Raw genomic sequence first — 20,819 nt, 5'->3', positions numbered from 1 at the left:
CACTGTCGGAAGACAGGATACTGGGCTAGATGGACTTTGGTCTGACTCAGTAGGGCCGTTCCTATGTTCTTATGCATCACAGGCTGATGAGTTTTTCCTCTGCATTCTGCCTGCCAGTCAGGGATCTATCCCTCCCCCTTCTCATGGGGGGAGGGATAGCTCAGTGGTTTGAGCATTGGCCTGCTAAACCCAGCGTTGTGAGGTCAATCCTTGAGGGGGCCACTTGGGGATCTGGGGCAAAATCAGTACTTGGTCCTGCTAGTGAAGGCAGGGGGCTGGACTCAATAACCTTTCAAGGTCCCTTCCAGTTCTAGGAGATGGGATATCTCCATTAATTATTATAATTATTCCAGCCCTCTCCTGGAGACTGGAGTTATGCAAAAACACTTGAAGGCTAAGCTGGCCAGGTCCACCCTATGAGCTAAAACTGTAACGACAAAGGCACAATAAGCCACCTACATAGGGTTAAATGTTACTCACGTCTTTGTCCCTCACTCACTGCCTCCTTTGTGTGTGCTGGGTCACTTAGCTAGATCATTTCAAATGGGTCCCTCCTTTCCTCCTCCAGCCCCAACCTGGGGCTGGCTCTGTGAGACCCTCACACAACTGATGAACCACTTGGAGCCTGAGGGTCTAGGCCCAGCTTTCAGAGGGGGTTGGGTGTAGCAGCCAGTAGCGAATTGGGGCAGACCAGGAGAGCAGCAGTAGGCAGCTTGAGCCAGGATGGACAGAAGCGTCTTCAGGCTTCAGTGGGGGTCGGAGGGGAAGAAGAGTCTATTGGGGTAGGTGGGGAGAGGGGAAAGCTATGTGGCTGGGTATGCTGCCTCCTAAGCACTCCTCGTGGCCCGGAGTGGCTCTGCTGCATCCTGACTCAGTTTCCCCTTCTGCTCAGGGCCCCTTAAGAATTCCACACAGTCCAAAAGATTTAAGACAAAATTCCTCTGCTCGGCTTCTACTTTGCTGAGCCCAAATAAACTCTTTTCCACCCAGACTCTAGCTGGACCCAGTTCCCCCTACCTGAGGGTCTGTTGTCTGTAGTTCTCCACCATCATTCCCCGCTGAGGGGTGTCACAGGCCTTCTCCCCCAGGCTATGCAGATTCACATAGGTTCCTGATCCTGGAGAGGAGCCTTCTTCACCCCAACATCAGAGGCTGTCTCTTCCTGCTCTCGGAGCTGCTGGAGGCTACACCCCCTACCTTCCCTCTTCTCCAGCTTCTCGCTGTCTCCCCCTGGCTGTCCACACACCTCTGTTTGTCTAGCCCTCCCATCCTGGTTTAATCACGTCACCGTTTCTCACATGACTGAATTCATGCTCTCCACCTGGGGCAGCGAATCAGCTGTGTCACAGGTGGGCTAAGCCCGCTCTCCCTTTAAAGGGCCAGCCACCCTGTCACAGGCTGGGAAAGGAGGCATGAAAAGTCTGTGCAAAAGCAGAGTCCTCAATGCCCATGACCTGGCAGGATCACGCACATGGTGTTGGTTGCCCAACCTGAATGGCTGAGTACCACAAGCGCAAAACCATAGGCCATTCTGATCTATGTGCTCAGTGAAAACTGCAGCTCACCTGGGAATTTTAGGTTTCCCTTCCACTTCCTGTCACAGTTACACATATTGCCTGTCTGGAAGGAAGCCTCCCTGAGAACCCAAGTGCTTGGTGGATCAGACACTTATTTAGCCTGGATCCTCCCCTCTTCTCCCAGTTACACAATTGGCTCGAGCAGTAAAGGTTCCGAGAAGTAAAGAAAAACAAGCAACCCAAACCACTCCAAACTAGTCTTTATGTCGCTAAATAATCTCCAGCCGGGCCTCTCGACATCTATTAATAGCCCAATCTCCAGGGACTGGGAGAATGACTCCCTGCTGTATGGAAGTCTAATTCTGGAGCAGCATAAGCCCTTTGGAAATATGTCCCCTGAAATGAAGTCTCTCATTGGCTGCCCTCTTCCAGCCCAAATGGCATCACCCCTTTCGTCCTGTCTCATGAACAATTGACCCAACATTTTTTTAAATGATTATTTTCTCAGAATTTAAAAAAAGATGATGCCTATTGAGGATCTCCAGGCCTTTTGCAACTCCCTGTAAGGAAAGAGTTATTCCGCCCTTTGTACAGAAGGAAAAACGGAGGCACAAAGGGTTTAAGTCATTTGCCAAAGGTTGCACAGGAAGTTAGTGGCAAAACAGAGGATAGCAGCCAGGATTTTGATTGTGACTTGACTTTGCTTTAACCACTACTCCACACTGCCTCCCAGTATTATTATGATCATCCATGAAATTCATGCTGGCCTGAAAGAAATTAATACTTAGCACCTGTAGAGCACTTTTCATCCGTCGCTCTCCAAGCAGTCTACAAAGGAGGCTAAGGGTTACTAACCACGCCTTACAGCTGGGGTAAGTGAGGCAGAGAGATGAATGGTCTTTCCCAAGGTCACCTAGTGATTCAGTGACAAGGCGAGCAGTAAATCCGGGTCTCAGCTCTCCCAGCCCACACTGGACCACAGTTGCTCACTGTAGGCAGATGCCTCATTGATGGGACTAATTGAAGCCATCAGTGTCAAACTAGCGATGAGTTTAGTCTGCCCAGCACTTTGTGCTTTCATATATCTTCCTTCCCATTGTCTTGCTGCAGACACACGTTCCGCTCAGATTTCACTCACACCCCAACCCGCAGAGGGGTCGAACACTAGACTGCACAAATAGATCTTTGCTCAGGGCTCCCTCTTCACTAGACCAGTGACCACTAGACCACTTCACTAGACCAGCCTGAAGCACACTGAGGAGCTCAGCAGAGGTTGGAGCAGTCCTGACTGAACCGAGCCATAATAACATCTTCCTCTGCTAGAACACAGCCAATATCAGAGCGAGGGGGGCCTGGAATCACACTCTTCCACCTGAGCTGCAAGAAACTGATGACAAGAAGCAGGGAGAGGAACTAACAGATTAGAGACAGGCTGAGCAGCTCCGTAAATTTTGACACGGCTGCCATTTAGGCTTAGGAAGGCCCCATCAACATCACAGCTATGATGGGGTCCAGGGCCCTGGTTAGAACACAGTGCTAAGTTACCGTGTTGGTCACATAAGCTTAGACTGTCCAGGTTTAGAATCCAGTTCCAATACGCCATTAACCTCCACCACCAGTAACCAGCTCAGGGAGCACGCGCATTGGAAGGGAGTCTAGCGCTGCCATAACCGTGGGGCCCCACCCTTCGGAATGCTCCGCTTGGATACAGGAAGGAGGAAGACGCCCTGGAGGGATACGTTTCCTCCTGACTCCTGCCAGTCCGCGTTGGTTTAGGTGGGGTGGACGGAGCGTATCTGTCCGAGCGCAAAGCACAAGCGAGACCAGTCCCCCGTGCTTTTCCCTGTCGGTGCTCTCATCATTCTTAGTGGTCCCTCGGGCACGCGGATGCTTGGCTGAATCGCCCCTTGAGGTGGCCGCGCTGTGCTGTGGTGGTGTTTTTATTTTGCATGGTGGTTTATACTTCAGTAAAGGTTTTATCGATTGAAAAGAAAGAAAACAATAATGCTGTTGGGGTGTCATTTTTACTAATAATGCCCCCTTTTTCTCCCCCCTTCCCCTCCCCTCCCCACCCACTGTATATTGTATGTGTGTGTGTCTCTCTGCTTCTTTATTCTTCCCTTGCCTGCCCCCCTGCCCTGCTCCCACTCTGCATGGCTTCAAACGACCGTGTTTTTTTGGCTGCTCCCACCTTGTGGATGGTGGCTCTTGTCTCTCATTAGCTAGTTACACTTCAGCCCCAAGCGAAGAGCAGCGGGTAGGTGAGAGGGATTCCGTTTGCACTTCCCAGTCCTGTCCTGGGTCCCCCCCACCTACCACTTCGTCATCCCACTCACTCAGTGACTATGTCGGCAGGCCCGTGCCCTCCCAGCCCGACCCCTGCTTGATGGACGAGAGTTGGTTTGTCACCCCTCCCCCCTGTTTTACTGCAGAAGGCCCCGGCCCCGTCAGGTTGGAGAGCAGCCCCATGGAGGACCTCTTGATCGAACACCCCAGCATGTCCGTCTACGTCACCAGCAACAGCATTGTGGTGGAAAGGGAGAGTCCTGACGAACCGATCAGTGAAGGGTGAGTCCAGCCTGGGACGCTGCGGATAGTAATAATAGTACATGGTGTGTCTGTAGCCCATGGCAAAGGCAGACAGGTATCATCATCTCTGCTTTCCAGCTGGGGAGGCAGAGGAATGGAGGCGTTAAGAGACTAGCCCAAGGTCGCACTACAAATCAGTGGCAGAGCTGGGATTAGATCTGCAGTTTGGGGGGACAGGCTTTGCCCAGTGGCTAGAGCACTCTAGATATCCAGGCAATGCCATCTGGCTAAAACACTAAAGAAAGACTTTCATATTAAAGGTGGGGGGATGGTCCGTGGTCTCTACAGCCTTGTCTTCAGGGGAATGTTCTTTCCTTATAACATTAATTTTTGGCACCCACAAAAGGATTTTTGTTTTGCTTTTTTCATCCGGGATCCTATCCCACTTTCATTCATTGGCTTCGGAAGTGAGCGAACTCTATGCTGGAAAGAGTTAATATGGTCTAAGATTCATGTGGGTGCCTCTTTATTTTGGATTAATTACACCAGTCCTGGCAGTTCTCCCACTGTTGTCCCACGTTGCATAGCTTCATGCCTGGACTGGCTTGTCTGTTTCCCTGCCCTCTATTGCTCTGGAGGCACCTTGACCGGTTGTCCTCTCCCTGTTTAACTGGCAGCCAGGCATGCCCCTCTACAATTTCAGCTTGTGAAGAGTTTACACACTCAGAGTCACATACTAAACCATGTCCTGTGTTTCCACATGGACCTATCAGGAGGGCCTGGACTTCTCGCTTTCTGGGGAGAGGAGCATGTCCAGGACCTTCTGGACAGCAGTAATGGAATGCCAAGATCTACAACCTGGCAGAGCAAATGCAGGAGATGGGGCACCCCTGGGACATGCCCAGCGCAGCAAAGGAGCTCTGCTATCATGAACCAATCCAGACCACCCCATATTCATAGTGGTGAACGTTCCACAGTAATCAACTTGGCCTTGCTGTTGATGAACTCGGAGGACTGGTGTGGTGGCCAGGAATAAGGACATGGGTCCCATCCATGCCTCCTATACAATTTGGGAACCCTCCATTCACAGCCCTAATAGTTGATCTACCCACAGAAGCCTGACAGGTAGCATCGAGAGTGGCAAGCTTCTAGATGTTGGTGACCGCACACTTTTCTGCGCTGAGGGCAGCTCTCCTGTTGGTGTTCCACTGCTGCAGCTCTGGAGTGAACTCCACACAGATCTCCCGGAAAGGAGCCTTCCCACATCCTGAAGTGCTGCCATTACCAGTTCTCCATTACTATCCTGTCCCACCAGTCAATGCTATAACATTGTTAGCAGGTCACTGGCCAAGTTGTCAGGATTGTCCTCCCTGCTTCCTGGGGAGTTAATGGTAGAAGCCAATGTGAAGCATCCTGATACGTCCCCCATGTCGCCCGTTATGTTGTGGTCACGGGCAGTTTAACTTGAATCTTTACTGTGGGGCTTCTTGATCTCCCCATCCCATCCCTGTGGAGCTCAAGAACAAAGAGCGTGCCATCTGGTTACGGACTGCACTCCTTATCATCTTGATGATGGATGGACACGTTTGACGTCCCTGGATGATGCTGCCATGATAGAGTGGCAACATCGCTTACCCAACATCTCATTCATTCTGCAGTCAGAAGCCAGACACCAGAAGAAGTCAGGGCTAGTTTGCCAAGCCCAGAAAGCAGAGCTCAGTCCAGTCAAGTCACTCCAGGAAAGGGTCGTACAGAAATAACTGTTCAATTTCATCCTCCTCCTCTAGCCATATTGACTCAGCATCACTGTGCCCCAAGTACCCCTTGCAGCTGGGTACCCTAGCACCTTGCTTACCATCACTTCCCCTCTCAGCCCTCGAAGGACTCCACGACAGGCTGTCTTGCCTCAATCATATCCCCTGCCCCTTGGGACAAATTTATTACAGTGAAAATAATCCATAGCAAAAGTCCCCAAACGTAGTCCATTTATCACCCCAGTGCACCTAGTCCATTGACACCACACATACTGCGCTCCGGCATCTTCCACAACACCTGGGCTCTTCATAGGTCCTCTCCTGTCCTTCTGCCAGGACACCCTTCCAGCTAGAGTGCAACTCTGCTCTTCCCAGTGCGAAGCCCCCCTTCCCACCGCTGACTTCTCAGCTGGGAGTTCGTCCTCACCCGGGGAACATTCATTATCCCCCTATTTCATTAACCTCTCAGGCAAGCCAGCAGGGAGATGCTTCCACTGTTCCCTTGGGTCCTCTGGCTCCAGTTCTCCAGCAAGGAGATGTCAGCTGGTAACCCTCTCTCCTGCTCCCTTGCCTTCCCCAAGGACCTCCTACAGCTGCCTTCAGAGATCTCCTCCCTGACCCTTATTAGCCTCAGGTGCTGCTCCGCCCTCTGAACTGGCCAAAGGTGGAGCACCTGTTCTGGCACAGAGGGACTGGACCTGCTTCATTTAAAGGGGCCAGCCCTCCTGTGACACTGCAGCTGTCTCCTAACCCATCCAAAGCTACCTGGCTGTGTGGCTGCCCATACGTGTGCGGAGCGGTTTGTTCGTATTAATGACGATCAGGATCACAGTGCTTCCTCCACACTGCCGGGCAGCACTTTGTAAATAGTGCTTACGCTCAAACAAGGGACAAATTACGGGATGCTAGGAAGGGAATCATGGGAGTTTGTTCATTTGAGCCCAAATCCCAGAAATCCAATAGACACCCCACAATGCACTGCAAGAAAAAGCCCAGAATGCTGGGCCCCGAGGAGCAGAACATTGCACCGGGGATATCTGTTCAGAATGGTGCGCAGTTATTTCCAGAAAGTACAGAGCTTTGTGAAGGCAGTGCTTGAGAAGGGAAGTAGCGTAAGCTGGTGTAGACAACGCAGTGTGGGCACACTCTTTCAGTCATACCACCGGTATTGTTACAGCACAAAACCAGACACCAAAAAAACAAGCCTGTGGCAATCAGGCTTTGGAGTGGACTTGGCTCCACTCACCTTTCACTGGTGTCTTGGAATTTACCACGTTGGCTCTTTTAGGAAGGATATTTGTCGGCTTTCCCTCCTCAGCTCAGCTCATCTGCATCTCCTCCGCCCTGGTCCTGCAGTGCAGTTCTAGTTCTGAGCACAAAATCCTCCACTCTGGAATGTGGTTCTTCCTGCAAATTGAGCTGTCCTGGGCACCGAACCGTCCCCCCCCCCCACTCCTAGGCAGAAAAAGAACCCCAGAGAGGGGACCAAAGCCCACTGCTTTTCCGGGAAAGGGGACCCTCCTGGGAGACAGCAGCAATCCTTACTTCCAGTTCCACACGTTCTCCCATCGGCAGCCGCAGAGTTCACAACCGATGCCCGGAAGTGCAGCCACATGGCAAACTACAAGCCACGCAGGCTGCTCAGTGTTTTGGGACGTGTTACCAGAGTATCACAACAGCACATACACACCAAAGGCAAACTGGGCTAAGGCCCAGCCATGAGCCAGCCAGAGAGCTCGATGGCTTTTGGCATTAACACTCCATGGGACCGTGGGCCAAATACATCGTTATTGTTTATACAGCACCACAGAGGGACATGGCCCAGTTCAAGAGCGAATTCCCCGGGCAAGTCTCAGAGGACGACACTGAGCATCATCGGCTGGGATCTCATTTGCCCTTTGCAAACTCCTTTTTCGTAGGGCCAAATTCCAATCTGGCTGGAGTCAGTGAAAGTTTGAAGGCAGGGGGTGAAATACAAAGCAAAATGGCTACAAATAATAGTTAAAAGTAGGGAGGAAATGAGCTCAATTTGCCCTTGATTTCCCTCATTGTTGGAGGAGAACTTCTGCTGACCGAGCAGCTGGCTTTCAAGCTCTCTTCTCCCCATGAGTCATCGGTGCTAATGGAACCTGGTTCAATCACGCCAATCGTTTGATCTGGGGAAGTCCTTTTCCTTTTAACAACTCTGCTTATTGCAGATTGGCCTATGGAGCAGTTCACTCATAATTCCATTGGCCTTGTAAGAGGCTTTGAACAGCGTTGCTTACAGGAGACAGCAGGCCAAATTCAGAGGTGATGAGTAGGGGAAGGGTCTCAATTAAATGCCAATTACTAAATCAAAGGGAGCCTAAGCTGGAGTAATTTGCATGCTGAGAGATTAGAAGAAACCACCTTAGAATCTCTTCTAAATTTGTCCCTGTATGTGTGTTCGTCTGTAAGACACTCGCGCGCAAAGCCAGCTAAGTGGTTGTTAAGGGGATGTCAGCCTGGGTAATACGAGCATTTTAAAGAATTAATCTGCCATACCGATCTTGGGAAAATAGCTCTATTTCCATGGTGCTATCACCATAGTACCGCATGCAACCTCCAACGGAACAATTCTTGGTCGTGCTGAGCATGACGTGGGGCTCGTCTCTTCTTTTGTTGTATGGGCATTTGCACATTTGACTCAGAAGGGAGCTGTCAGGAGTCTCATGTGTGACTCCAGTTGGCAGTCGACCCCTTCGTGCCCTGGGGAAATGCAAAGTGGTGTCACACCTGTCTGAGGTCATCCTGAGCTTAACCATTAATGAATGTGTCTCTCTCTCTCTCTAGGGACGTGCCTGAACCCCGGCTGGAGCGCCGCACCCCGCACCACCCCACCTCTCTCACGGCAAAAGCTGCCATCTTGGAGAAGGTCAGCCAGGTCCGTCGGATCCAGCGGGCAAAGCAGCTGGTGGAGAAGCACAAGCTCAGTCAGAAGGTCATGCAGCGGCAGAACCGCGCCAGAGAGCGCCACCCCCGGCGGGCCAAACACCAGGGCAGCTTTGTCTACCAACCATGCCAGCGCCAGTACAACTACTAAACTACTTCAGGAAGTCTGCACCGCGGGGCATTACCCTTTTAACTCTCAAGCTTCACGTCCCATCTTGCGATGCTTTCTCCAGCAGAGGTGTCTTCATCCTTTCTCTGGAATAAACCTATCCCCATGAGAGACGCTTTTCAATTTCTTCTGAACTGGTGATGCTCCACAGCAGATCCTTGCTGGGCTCTCCTTCGGTTTCACTCCCCTTTTTACACTAGAGTATACATTTACTTACCTATTATTTTCTTCCTTCTCCACTTCGATACCTTGTACTCCCCTCCCCACCATTGCAGCTTTTGCTCTGGCACTGAGCAGGAGAGAAAGCCGGCACATCACCCTCACGTAACCTAATGACACTGGCTGGGGGACAGCTTTTAAATGTCAAGAAATGATTTAAAAGAATCAGTGCTAAAGTTTCTGGAAAAACTTGTGTCCAACCAGTTACCCTCGGGAAAATGATTCCTGATGGAAGGTATTTCCCCAGCTCCCCGACTCCCTCCCCAATACTTGAGTAAGTTCTTCCAGCTGCTCTTGCAACGGTTACCAGTATTTGAATTCGAGTTTGGTGTTCCCAGTGAATGCTCTACTTTTCACTAAGCTTAACACCAATGTTACGCTGAATTTATGGGAGGGTGAAGACGCCCCGTCATTTCCTTTGTCCCTTGCCGTTGTATTGGGAGCCTGTGACGTCAGTGCCTTTCTTTATGACATCACACTCTTCTCCGTGGAACAGATTGTGATGTCACAAACGGAGATACCAGATTCAAATGCAAACTGGAACAAAATAACAACAAAATTGGCTCAAATTCCAGGAAAATGTAACAATTTATGTGGAATAAAGACCATTCCCCCCATCCCCCTTTAAAAACTGGATTGTATATTAGATCCTCTCTGAATTAACTTGGGAGCTGGGATTGTGGTGTCACTGATGATCCTTACTTGCATGCTTTTATTATCTAGCTGTCTGTTCAGAGGTGCCATGCTGGAGTAAAGGGAACCCTGCTTGAGCATCTCCTAGCAAGTATTTAAGGCCTGATTTTCAGAAGTGTTGAGCACCGACAACTCCAACTGAAATCCGTGGGAGCTGCAGCTACTGAGTGCTTCTGGAAATCAAGCCTGTGCAGTATTACTGTAGCCCTTAGTTCCCCACAGCCTTTTAAAAAGAGTGCAAAGTCCATTTTATTATTCCGGTGCTTTCAGGTTACAGTCGGGTGTCTTACAATATGTTTGGCCCACCCCTCCAAACAGCTTTGCTTAAGGGACAAGTGTCAAAGCTCTAAGCAGATTATTGCATGTGGAACACAGGGCAGAGATCAGGTGGTCTTTAGAAAGGCTGAACAAATCTGCCTCGTGAAATGGTCAGGAACATTCACCAGCTTAGGCAAAAAACAACAAGAAACAAATCCCGCAATGACTTACTTGCATTTTACAATGACGAAGCCCTTAAAAAGCCCTCATCCATTCGAATAAAGAATTCTCATTCCAGGCAACAGGCTGGGCAGAAGCCTATGGGGGTGGATTATCTGATTGGTTGTAAACACCATATTAGATCTTCAGAGCCAATGGTTGAGCAATGAACGAGGAGGCCTACCCCCTAGACTGGGTTGTCATTTCCTTGGTCTGTCCAAATCACTGGATTTCTGGCAAAAGGCTCTCCCTGGTCTCCGCTGGTTTTGGTGCCCCGGGGAAGCCAGTGATCTGTACATGTCCAAACAGGTCTTGGTGTTTTCTATTTTCAGTCAAAATCTGGGCCCTCGGAAAACAAACCCGCAAAGCAGCATTGTGTAAATCCCACTACCTCCAAGGAGCTGTTAGAGGAGCCACTCCCAGCGGACAGGTCTAGCCTCAGTGGATGATGATACTTCTTGAGCATGATCCTAAAGCTAGTGGTTGAACATAACCCATCACTCAAACCCCCAGGCGTGAGAATTCTCCTTCACGCTGGTATAACAGCCTGTGGTTTGCTGCCCCATCTAGCGTTTGGGAGGACAGTGCAGAAAGGGGCTTGTGCAATAGTCACAGAGGTGGTAAAGTATGTCGAAGCTGGTAGCGAAAGGATGTGCAACAAGAGAGGAAGCGAGAGAGATTGGGACAAAAGAAAGGCAGGAGGAGAGAGGCAAGACAAGAAACAAGGATGGAAACTGGAGCAGTTGAGAGGGTACAAGCCCAAGGCCGAGAACTGTGTAGCGCAGAACTTGTGCCTACGTGGATGGAAAAAGATACAAGTCCCTCAAGAAGAGGTATATATGGCAGCTCCCCTATTCCACTGTTACAGGCAGGCCTAACGCTCGCTAGTCTGATAGTCCCTACAGGACTATAGGGAGTTTCCGATGGGAAATAAAGTTCCAGGCGTTCAGCCCAGTTGAGGAATTTCTTCTCTGTAGTCAGAATGGGCTAATAGATAACCCCCGGTTAACTGCACTAAAGATTGTGCCCTGTGTCATGAATAGCCATATTCATCCCTGGTGGTTTTAATGCTGCTACGCCAGAACTGGGTTTGGCCCAACATGTTTATCCTTAAAAGGCCACTGTCAAGATATAAAAAATTGTATGTTAATAATACGCGATTAGTAAAACCGCAAAGCTGTCTGAAAATCACTTTCCTCCATTAATGCTCTTTATTTACTGCTTGCACTTCACTCCCTGGGGGAACGAAACTAGGCTGTCCACAGGCAGGCTCCCGTTCCCATTTGCACAATGCTGTTGAGTTTGAGTTTCCACCATGCAAGGCCATGTTGAGCTACAAAAATAAAACCACTTTCACTGGAATTTCTTCTATAAACCATTATTCAGACATTTACCTTCATAGTAGGTTTTGTGAAATTGTGTTTTTAAAAATAATTCTAAACAAGTGGGCCTCCACCATGTGAGCGCCGCTTTTAAAATGTCTAATAATTGAGCTCTTGAGACTTTTGAGAGGAAATAAACTTACAATTAGCAGCCTCCAGGAATGGAGGCTAACAGATCTGGTTAGCCCGGAGAATGGCTAATATAATTTTGCCTGCAGGATCTAGCTAAAATGCAGGTGCCATGGGAGCCTCTAAAAATACAGAGATAAATGGGATTATTTTAAATATATTTAATATTTGTTGTTCTTCAGTGTAATCAACCATTGCTTGAAACAGCCCTACTGCCTCTATAACTCTCCCAGTTTGGCTTTTGTAAAATTCTGCACAAGACCATTGTTAGTGTCTCCAAACACAAAGCCCTGCTGCCCTCATGACACTACTGAACAGAAAGTTCTCACACAGCATGGAAATAAATTCTAACCCGCCTAGAGAAATAAGAGCAGTGCCTGGCAAAGATTAAAAAACAGTAACATCATCCTGTATTAATGGAAAAGACGCTGCAGGCAGCTATATCTGATTGAATCATTGGTGACTCTAGTAACTAGAGATAACTCCCAACCAATATGCTGGACCTGAACTCCTCCCCCACCCCCAGCACACACAAACCTTGTTGACGTTCCAGCTGGCTCTGAGCTCTGTAGCTTGGGCCCATCTCTAATAGGAACCTGATTTTTAGAACCTGATCCCTCCTTTCATTGAAGTCAAGGGCAAAATTCCCATATTGCTAGGATCAGCTGTTTGTTCCTCTTTGCTTTTGCACCCTTGTCAGCATCTGGCGAGGCAGCCGAGCTCATGTGCACAGATCTCTTGGCAAGACGGTTTAACAGCAGTTAAGAGAAAGAGAGAGAACTTGAAAAGCCAGTGTTATTTCCCATGGTCCGGATGAGCCCCACCCCTGTCTGTTGTTTGATACCAGCTCCACATTGTCTCCATGTGTTGGAGCAGGCAGTGGTGTGATAGAACTTCATCTGCTCACTGCTGAAGGTCCCACCAGGAGCGTGTTAAAGATGGCAACACGTCTATTATTTCATTTGCAGCCGACTCCTTACCAGAACTGGCAATGTCTTGACTTGATGGGACATTTACAGCCATTCACATCCTTGGTTTTCTATTAAATGCCTTTTTCTCAAGTGAGCCCTGATGCAAGTTGGGACTGGTGCATTTTACATGAACGCTGACTCAAGTTCCTGCAGAGGTGAGGAGGAGCTATTTCCTAAACTCGTCAATGTCCATGTCAGAGTTAAGAATTTTTTAAGCAGCAGCATAGGAACAGGGTTAAATTTTGGATGCTCATCAAGTCTCTGCCCCCCCGCATCCCCAGTTCAGTTCTCCTTTCCATAGGCTGTTTGGTCAATCTGTTCTGCAGCATTAGGCTGTTTCATACACATAAGGTGGCTTTAGAGGGAGATTTCCTTGCTGGAGCAGACACCAATAAAGAGCTGTATGAGGTCAGTAATTTTCTGCCTCCCGGTCAGCTCCCACCTGTTACAGTTACACAGTTACACCTCCACTTACGACATGCCTCAGGCACCCTGCAAATGACAGTGATGTCACAAATTTAACATGATGATGTCACCCATGCCCAGAGCCCCCATAACACTTGTGATATTTGGAGCTGACCATTGTGTCTTGCTGATCAAACAGGTGCCAAATGGCTGCGAGAGAGCGAGAGCGAGCAAAGCTTCCTAGAAACACAAATTGCTTTGGGGAATGCTACTCACCTTATACACCTTACAATGCGTGTGTCTGCTAAGCTGCTCCCAAGCATTTCTCCCAGTAGGAGAAGTCCCTCTTTAAAAGCCTCCCAGCCTCGCTAATTGTCCAGGACAGTGAGAAGCAAAAACTACTCAATTAGGACTTGATCCAGCAGCAATTGAAGTCAATGGCAAAGCTCTAGTCGCCCTCAGTAGTGCCGGCCAGGGCCCTTAAGTGCTGTTAAAACAGAGGCACTGAGTCCAATAGCCCAACTGCCCGTTTCAGTGGTAGTTCATTTCTAATATTTAAAGTTTTATTTTTTTTTAGAAGGAGAATGCAAGGAACTTTGCTTGGATGTCATCGTTCTGCACAACTGCATCATGTTATCCCTAGTCAGCAGGGGAAACCAAGCAAAACTACCATCCCACTTTATATCAAGAGTTTAGAAAGGGTTAATCAATGATTAATAATGTTTTACTGAAAGGTCAAATCATTGTTAGACAGGTCACTAGGTTACTATTACCATGGCTTACAAGCATCTAAAACACAGACTGTCCTCAACGTAATCATTTATTAACCCTTTATAAGCTGATTAGAAATGGACCTGCTATCAAGTGTAACCAAACAGCTAATGCTGTGACAGAGGTGTGTTCACACTGTGCTTGGAGGCGATCACTAGAAGTACTGGTCTGCTACCAAATGTCCTGTCCTAGTTCTTTAACGATCAACCAGAGCCCGTCACGCTGAGGTTGGATGGCTCTCCTTTTATCTTAAAGCAAACAAAAGGTGCTTAAAACACAGAATCTTTGGGTGCACGTGTGTAAATATTTTAAAAACACAGAGTGGCTGTACGGTGTTGATTTTGGTTTTGCATTCAGTATTTCCAGTTTGTGGTTAGTTGTGTGATGCTCCCTGTGGCTGGGAGCGTGTTGTTCTGATCTCCTACTTTAATGGCTATGCGGAGTTTTCAATTTCTTTTTTATTTGTGTAGGGGAAATTACAGCGTGGACTCAGGGACAAACACGTGCATTGGGATCTTTAAAAGTGCATATTTCAGAACATTTGATTCTGATGCGTTCTTTTATTTCCTGGGAGGCTGTGGATATGAATCTGCACGTCCTAAAGGAATCTGTGAAACCTAGTGAGATGTCTTTTTATTTTCTTAGCATGAATTGCTAGTATCAGCTGCCTTTTGGACGAGGAAAAGGATTCGACTGGCACCAGTGTAACTGTGTAACAGATTTAAAGTTAGCAGTGTCCACTTACTAGCTATGGGGCCACCCAGGGGCACACCCACCTCACTCATGTGGGTCCCAGGAATCACATGGAAATTGTTGAAATACAATTTATTCCTCCTCTAGGCCAGCGTTATTGGAAATATCTAGCTAGCTATTTTTAAGGAATATGTTTTGAGAGGGCATCAAAGCCCCCAAGGGCTTGGGGGCAATGCCAAGATCTTGGAGGCAGAGCTAACAACAGATCTGTGCTCCACACGAATCACAAACTTGAGCTAGATCTTGCTCCCAGCGGAGTCAATGGGAGCAGGATAGGGCCAGGCGGGTGCAAAATGGTTTGGAAAAAGTGCGTTGAAAGTAAGAAGGGGGCAGGGGAGGGGGCACTGCGACGGTTGTTCGCGCTCTCAGGAATAATGTAATTTCTGATTTTTTTTTTTTAACATTAAAAAAAAAAAAAAAAAAAAAGACACCGGGTGGAAAACAAAGTCCTGGGGGCGCGTCTGTTTAGAAAGCCAGATGGGCTTGGCTCTTGCTTTCTCAGCGGGCTAATGCTGAGGCCACGGCCAGCATGGGCAGTGCAATGGAGTAGATCTTCTAATAACTCTTGCCCATCTTTAGAGCATAGAAGCCAGATCCCTGCGAGGTACTATCCCCCCCCCCCACACACACACACACACACATGACCCAGGAGAGCGCTCACAGCCAGTCAGGCTCTATGCGAGGGGAGGGGCAGACTGCAGGGAGGAGCCAGGGGGATGACTGTCATTCTCCCGCCACCTGGGTGGAACTTGCATGGAAAGAGCAACATGGCGCCAGGCGAGATTATCTCTTCTGCAGAGTTCCTCTCCAGGGGCCAGAGCCAGGGGGGAAACATAACCTCTGCCTGGCTGACCCTGCCTGCCTGTGGATTCTCCCACAATCGGCCTGGTGCAGAATCAGAACCCACATCCTCTGCCATGCAGCGGTAAATTCCGCCCTTCTTAGTTGCAGGGGGTGAGAGAACCGCTTTGCCCATAAACACCACTGACCCTGCTTTTTTGAAGTCAACAAGAGGTTGGCTTCAATGGGGGCATGGGCAGCCCTTGAGCACAAAGCTGGGGGAATGCCCCCCTTTTGTTTTAAAACATTTATGTAGGGCCAAGTCTGAAGCCACGTATTCTAGCATTCTGCATAGAACACCCCCCCGAAGCAGCCCTAGTTAAGTGATCCTGGTTCAGGGGCTGAATTCAAAAGCGGGTCACAGCAGCCCACTTAGTCCTTGATCACAAACACACAAGCAGTCCATGATGCTAGACTCTGCCTACTGCATTTTGGCCGGGTTTCATTTGCATTTAAAGGGTGATGAGGAGCGCTGCTGGGCGACAAGCTGGGTGCTATGGAAAGCACACCTGCCAGCAGAGCTGCCCTTGAAATCCAGCCCTTCGAAACCAGCACCTACAAGTACCACTTCCGAGAGGCACCCACGCTGCTGGGAAAGCCCAGCCTTGAGGAAAGTCAATTCGGTCCAGCAGGGCCCCTTTCTTTTAATATTGCAAAGTACAAATTTAGGTATGTAGTTCATCCCAAAGCTCCTCGCTTTAGGAACCTGTTATTTCTCTTTGTATATTTTAAAACCGTATGTAGCTGTGTGTGGAGCAGTTTCCTTTTCTCCCCCCAAGTCCCAGGGGGGAGGAAATCCATTAGTGTGTTTGATGAAGGCCATGCACAGTACCAAACTCTCCTGCGATGTAAAAAGCCCATGTTTGCAAGGGCACAGGGCTAGGATAATTCCCCGCCCAACTCCCTTGCATAGATTGGGGCTGAAATTGGTGGTTTCCAGTTATGGAAGAGGTGTTTTTTTTAACAAATGAGCATGGCCGATATTTGTTATTTAATAAATAGACAAATATGACTGCAGTGAAAAGTGAAGGTTCAGCAATGGTCACTCTCCTTGATAGTGGTTCTCCACCATTTCCATAATGTAACGCTATATTACAACAGAAAAAAGCTTTGGGACCCATCTAGCTAGTTCTCTCTCTCTCTCTCTCTCTCACACACACACACACACACACACCCACCCCTCTCTCTCTGTTGGAGAGCCCCAGGTTGAGCACGGATGCTTTAAAATAAGATGGGAGACAAGTATGTCTGGATGATGCATCTACTCCCCCAAGCTCTCAACTTCTCCAGGAATGTGACCATTCTTTCATGGCATGGATACCTAACAGTACAAAGAATAGTACGATGCCATTGTCTGCACTAATGGCGCACCTCACCCTGTAATCAGTTAGTTACTTTTTCTTTAAACAGATTGAATTTGAAAAGGAGGAAGAGAAGTAAAACTGCTTGAGGTCAAGGATGTGGAATTTCTTCTGTATCCCTAGGGCACCTTTGGAACCTCTTCTGTAGACTCTCTAGGCCTCCTTCGCCTCGCCCACTGTTTTTAACTCCACTGACCTCTCTCTGGCCAATTTGACTCCCATGTAGGATCAAAGTCAGGCCAACCATCGTCTTTTCTCCTTTAGTTTCAGGTGCCTCCTCTATGCCATTCTAGAAGAACCTTTGCCTATTACGCAGTTTGGTATATTCACCTCCGTCCATTTCTCCTGCAGCTGTTCCTGTGAGCTGTCAGAGATACAGCCATTCTATGAACACCTCCTTGGCCCAGCTCTCATTCCACTGAACTGCCTGGGAGTTTTGTCAATGGGAGGGGGAATAGGGAGATTAGAAAAAAGTCTATTTATAAATAAAAATGGGGAGGGGGAGAGGAGGAAGTGCTCTGGCATGGTTAGTAAATCACTTTTGTTTTGACGTGTGAGAGTTTTGTGAATCCTCATAACAGAGGAGATGCTGCCTCCCCCTTCTGCTCACCCCCAAAAAGGCAGCCTGGCACCTGGAGCATGCAACAGCGGGCAGCTCTTGGAGTGCAGAAGTGAAAGGGTGACAGCACTCTCGCCAGTCAGAAACACAGGGTCGGATTTTTAAAGGGCCTCACTGTAGCCTCCGGCTTTATGCCCTTGATGCAGGCACAAAAAGGCTCTTTCTAAAAAGTTAGCTCATGAAATTTAATTTAAAAAACAAATCCCACATTTTCCTCAAAAAAATGGTTATAAAAAAAGTGAACGGCTCCATCTAGTATCCAAGCTGATGCTGACTTATTCCTTCTTTGCTCAATAAACAGCTGCAGCTTCAAGTTCTTTACACCTCCCTACCCCCTTTGTTTACAAGGAGGTAGAGGATGTGGGTTAGCACCTGATGAAACATTCAGCCCGTACCCGTCTAAACCCACTTGGGCAACACCAACTTCCCTAATAATAAGTCTGCCTGATTAGGCTCTGAGATATGTCAGGCTCATTGTTCTAGCTCAGCACGTGCTCTTCTCCACACTAGCTGCCTGCAACTAGTGGCTCTTCGGTCAAAGGGAGTCTACACTAGCCCCCATCGTTACAGCCACTGCCACTGCTCAGCCTTCCTACATGGAGATTCAGACTCCGGGTGAAAGCCTGGCTCCACTGAAGTCAATAGCAAAACTTCCTTTGACTTCAGTGGAGTCAGGCTTTTACCCTTTATCTCCAGGCTGTGGGAGATCCTATTCCTTGTGGGGAGAGGGGGAAAAAAACACCCTACTAGCATGTAACTTGTACAGGGTCCCCCTGTATGAGAAACCCCAAACATCTTTGCTGTTCCAACTCCTTCTTGCCTAACAGCGAGCGGGGGAGCAAAGCTGACCATAAATACAAACTATTTTAAACACCCAATTCTCACTGCAAACAACTTGTATCTAATTCACTTTTGTGCTTTCAAAATCCAGCTTTTACCCTTCCTGAGACAAAGGTACAGCTCACACTGTAACAGCAACATAGTAATATTCTTTTCTATTGTATCAGAACTGTATCTGTAACGTAGCATTTGAGTGTTGCAATGTTTTGTGTATATATATCTCTCAACTCCCACAACTAGGTATTATACTCATAATACTCTCCTATATGCATTATACCTCTTCATAGTGTATTGACTGTGTATGTGCCTTTCACCCCTTTGCATGGTTTGGTAACAAATTAGGGAACCATAGTTAAAGTCCTATGCAAAAAACGACTGGGAATTTAAATTACAAAAAAAATTCTGCAGCTGTATGTTATTGTGAAAAAAAAAAATAGATCTGGGATTTTCAAAGGAGCCAACAGAGTTAGGCCCCCAAATACCCTTTATTTTGGTACCTAAATCCCCTATGCACCTTTGGGAACTCCTGCTTAAAATCTGATTTCCCACCAGTTTGAGGGTGAAGATAGAGTATAAAGATGACATGACTACCACCAGCACTTTGCCAAAACACACTGTATGTTAAAAATCCATTTTTTTCCCTTTCAAAGGCTTATCTAAAGAGGAGGTACTATTTGGTTTGAAAGGGTTGCCTTAAACCTTCTTAAAATGAGTTTGAGAACATTTTCTGGTTTTGCCATCTCCTTTCCCCTCCCTCCACACCACCACTCTAACAAGCAGCAAATTTTGAGTGCGTGTGCATTTGACCTGTTTAGAACACAATCCCGATGACCAAGCAGATTAAACTCCTAGTAGGTTTTTTTCCCCAGCTCTGTTCAGCTGAGAGGGTGATTTAAACCTTAGAATCTATTGTATGCCTTACAATAGCAGGACAACTTTTAAAACAGGGGTTTTGAGAAGACAAAAATAAAAAGCCCCACATTTTCTACATCACTATACTGTAGGAACTGAAACCTAGTTCAAAACAGAAAGCTAACAAAATACATTCTTGTTGTGTGTTACATGTTAAAGCAATGTAAGCAAGGCTCGTAGAAAGAGGGAGTCTACTTCACGTAGAATACTGTTTAAACATTTGCAATATGTTGACAGAGCGAAGGACATGACTGCCTGGGACATGTTATGTGGTGTGCGTGTGTGTATGTAACATGGTTTTGGTTGTTAGATTGTAATGCTGTCCTGGAAAAAAAAAATCTAATATAAAGGAAAACCACAAGAAATTAAAAAAAAAAATCTATATATTTAAAGCATACTTCGTGTGTGTGTTTTAAATCATAAAGGGAACCAGGTGCAGTAAAACTGGTTACATCCACCATTCAAAATCCAGTAGCGTATTTCACTGACTGTAGCAAGTGTTTGTTCCCGGAGAATGGTTAAACACTGCCCTAATGAGGGAAGCACCAGCGTTTTACATGTCAGTACAGATCAGAACACAGGATTTCAATTTCACAAGCCTGCAAGAAGTTTAAATAAAAAGTAGTAAAGGGTCATGCTGCTAATCACAGTTCTTGTCCATGCAGACAGTGGGAATCTGTTAAAATAAAAGCCTTCGGCTCAAAGTGATGCATTCTTGATACAGCACATCTCAGTCTGTGTACAGTGGCAGGAGACCTTAAATCGAGTTAATAGCTTTCGTACTAATGGCCTTTTCTGAGGCTTGGTGGAGAATACTGTCCTTAAACAAAAGAATACTAACCTGCAGAATTTTGCTACCATCCAAACTGGGGGGTTAGGTTTTTATTTCTAAGCTATCTCCGCACAATCGTGTGTTTATCTTTATCACAACATCCCATTCACATGATGGGTTTCATTTTAACATGTTTACAGAAGGCTCTGGGCTTAGTGCCATTCTCCAGAGTTCACACTGGACTCACTGGCAGAGAGGCAGCACCCTCAGCTGTGGAGCAGGACTCAGAAACAAAGCTGGTTAGGCTGAATATGGAAGGGAGAAGGCAAAGAAAATGGCATAGAGACGAAAGGATGCAAAGCAGACAAACCTCAGTGACGGTGGAAAGGAATGAACTGGACACTAGCTAGTAGACTGACTATAGCAATAAAATTATATGGGTCTAGTATAATTTCCCTACATAAACGAGCCCGAAGGGTTGGTAGGAAACTCAGACTAGATGTTTTTTCCTCTCCCACAAGCCAGGTGGCAACCGTACACTGATCATCTCCACAAGGCTGCCCCCTCTTTGATCAAACAATTTCCAGCCTATGTAAATCCCAAACCAGCTATACCAGCAGAGGTTCATCAGCTTCCCTCGACTACAGAGCACACGGAGGGATAAATAATGCGAAGGGTTGGAGCATTTGCACTATCCACCACAGCCCAGAAGGGTGCAGAGAAGAAAGAGGGAGTCTACTTCACGTAGAATGTGGTTTAAACATTTGCAACATGTTGACAGCTAACCTCCCTA

General features: G+C 47.6%; 1 protein-coding gene across 5 annotated transcripts in view; it reads left to right on the top strand.

Moving 5' to 3' along the window:
* Positions 1 to 19,649, top strand: part of TP53INP2 (tumor protein p53 inducible nuclear protein 2) — a 59,528-nt gene extending 39,879 nt beyond the window's left edge. For 3 of the 5 annotated variants that reach the window (XM_054045392.1, XM_054045390.1, XM_054045391.1), the window contains exons 3-4: positions 3,740 to 4,085; positions 8,615 to 19,649. In XM_054045392.1, the coding sequence (XP_053901367.1) occupies positions 3,740 to 4,085; positions 8,615 to 8,864 (596 nt within the window). In that variant the 3' untranslated portion in view covers positions 8,865 to 19,649. The remainder of the gene's footprint in view (positions 1 to 3,739; positions 4,086 to 8,614) is intronic. The other 2 variants (XM_054045393.1, XM_054045394.1) reach the window with 2 other exon arrangements.
* Positions 19,650 to 20,819: the final 1,170 nt, after the last annotated feature.

The sequence above is a fragment of the Malaclemys terrapin genome, chromosome 12 (assembly GCF_027887155.1).
Source record: "Malaclemys terrapin pileata isolate rMalTer1 chromosome 12, rMalTer1.hap1, whole genome shotgun sequence".
Classification (NCBI taxonomy): domain Eukaryota; kingdom Metazoa; phylum Chordata; order Testudines; family Emydidae; genus Malaclemys; species Malaclemys terrapin.
This window is presented reverse-complemented; position numbering and strand designations above follow the sequence as displayed.